General features: G+C 55.5%; 1 protein-coding gene across 1 annotated transcript in view; it reads left to right on the forward strand.

Moving 5' to 3' along the window:
* Positions 1-12: 12 nt before the first annotated feature.
* LOC104401863 (cytochrome P450 26A1) overlaps positions 13-1767 on the forward strand; it is a gene marked incomplete at its 5' end in the record, with an annotated part of 2342 nt that continues 587 nt past the window's right edge. The window contains 5 exons of the mRNA XM_010009575.1: positions 13-306; positions 424-573; positions 875-1009; positions 1211-1363; positions 1548-1767. The exon at positions 1548-1767 is cut by the window's right edge and continues 587 nt beyond it. Of these exons, the coding sequence (XP_010007877.1) occupies positions 13-306; positions 424-573; positions 875-1009; positions 1211-1363; positions 1548-1767 (952 nt within the window). The remainder of the gene's footprint in view (positions 307-423; positions 574-874; positions 1010-1210; positions 1364-1547) is intronic.

Below are 1767 nucleotides of genomic sequence, written 5' to 3' on the forward strand. Positions count from 1 at the left end.
CCTCGTCCTGCCGGGCAGGTGATCATGCAGGCCTTCTCCCGGGACGCCCTGCAGCACTATGTGCCCGTCATCCAGGAGGAGGTGAGCGCCTGCCTGGCGCGGTGGCTGGGCGCCGCCGGGCCCTGCCTGCTGGTGTACCCCGAGGTGAAGCGCCTAATGTTTCGCATCGCTATGAGGATCCTGCTGGGCTTCCAGCCCTGTCAGGCCAGCCCCGACGGCGAGCAGCAACTGGTGGATGCCTTTGAGGAGATGATCCGCAACCTTTTCTCCCTCCCCATCGACGTGCCCTTCAGCGGGCTTTACCGGGTAAGGCTTGGGGGCACAGAGGAGAAGGGTGCCCCTGCAACCTGGGCAGCAGGGAATGGCTGGGAGGGATGGCAGTAAGGCTCAAGTTCTATTTTGCTCTCCCTGCCGTTTGGACAGGGCTTGCGGGCACGCAACATCATCCATGCCAAAATCGAGGAGAACATTCGCGCCAAGATGGCCCGCAAGGAGCCTGAGGGTGGCTACAAGGATGCACTGCAGCTGCTTATGGAGCACACACAGGGCAACGGGGGGCAGCTCAACATGCAGGTGAGGTTCCCCAGGGCTAGATCTGTCCCTTTCCCTCAACCCTTCTATCAGCAGCACACTTACCTTTTGGGTCCAAAAGGAGAGGGCAGGAGGTGCTCCCTTTCCCAGCTTGTGTAGTGCACTGGGGTGCAGAGGCTGCAACCAAACTGCTGGATAGGGAGCCAGGTCCACAGGGACCATAAGCACCACCCCTGGGTGTCTGCTCCAGTCTGGGAGCAATGCACACTGTTGTGGCAGAATGGGCCTGGTAGAGATACCGTATTCAAAACCTGTTTTACACCTCCTCTGTCCTCTCTGTCAGGAGCTGAAGGAGTCTGCCACAGAGCTGCTGTTTGGGGGCCACGAAACCACTGCTAGTGCTGCCACATCACTGATCGCCTTCCTAGGGCTCCACCATGATGTCCTGCAGAAAGTGAGGAAAGAGCTGCAGGTGAAGGTGTGTGCCTTCCCCAGAGCTGTTTCACAGGAGGGGGAGTGCGAAGGTACCTTAAGGAAAGGCGTCCCAGGCAGGGTTCCTTCTCTCTGACCCAGCTGGTGCCCTACTTTTGGGGGGAGGCAGGTAAACACCATTTGCTCAAGGGTGCCAGGAGTCCTGGCTGCTGCTCCATAAATGTCATGGCAGCATCTTCATTTCTAGGGGTTACTGTGCAGTTCCAACCAAGAGAAGCAGCTGGACATGGAGGTCTTGGAGCAGCTGAAGTACACAGGCTGTGTCATCAAAGAGACCCTCCGGCTGAGCCCACCTGTTCCTGGAGGATTTCGAATTGCACTCAAGACCCTTGAGCTAAATGTAAGCGGGGCTTGGGCTTAAATCCTTAGAGCAAAGTACTAGTGCGTTCACTTAGCCTATCTGCCTTAGGGTGACCTGCAGGAAACTAGGAGGGGAGGTGGGGTGCACCAACGTGACCTATGCTGGCACTTCACCTTATTTAACACAGTATGCAGTTCATGTCTCCTTTCCCTTCTTTTGATAGGGTTATCAGATCCCGAAAGGTTGGAATGTTATTTACAGTATCTGTGATACCCATGATGTGTCAGATCTCTTTACCAACAAGGAGGAATTTAACCCAGATCGCTTCATGTCTCCATCTCCAGAGGATTCCTCTAGGTTCAGTTTCATTCCTTTTGGTGGGGGCTTGAGGAGCTGTGTGGGCAAAGAGTTTGCAAAAGTCCTGCTGCAAATATTTACAGTGG

Source organism: Nestor notabilis, unplaced genomic scaffold (genome assembly GCF_000696875.1).
Source record: "Nestor notabilis isolate BGI_N333 unplaced genomic scaffold, ASM69687v1 scaffold21702, whole genome shotgun sequence".
In the NCBI taxonomy this organism is placed as follows: Eukaryota; Metazoa; Chordata; class Aves; order Psittaciformes; family Psittacidae; genus Nestor; species Nestor notabilis.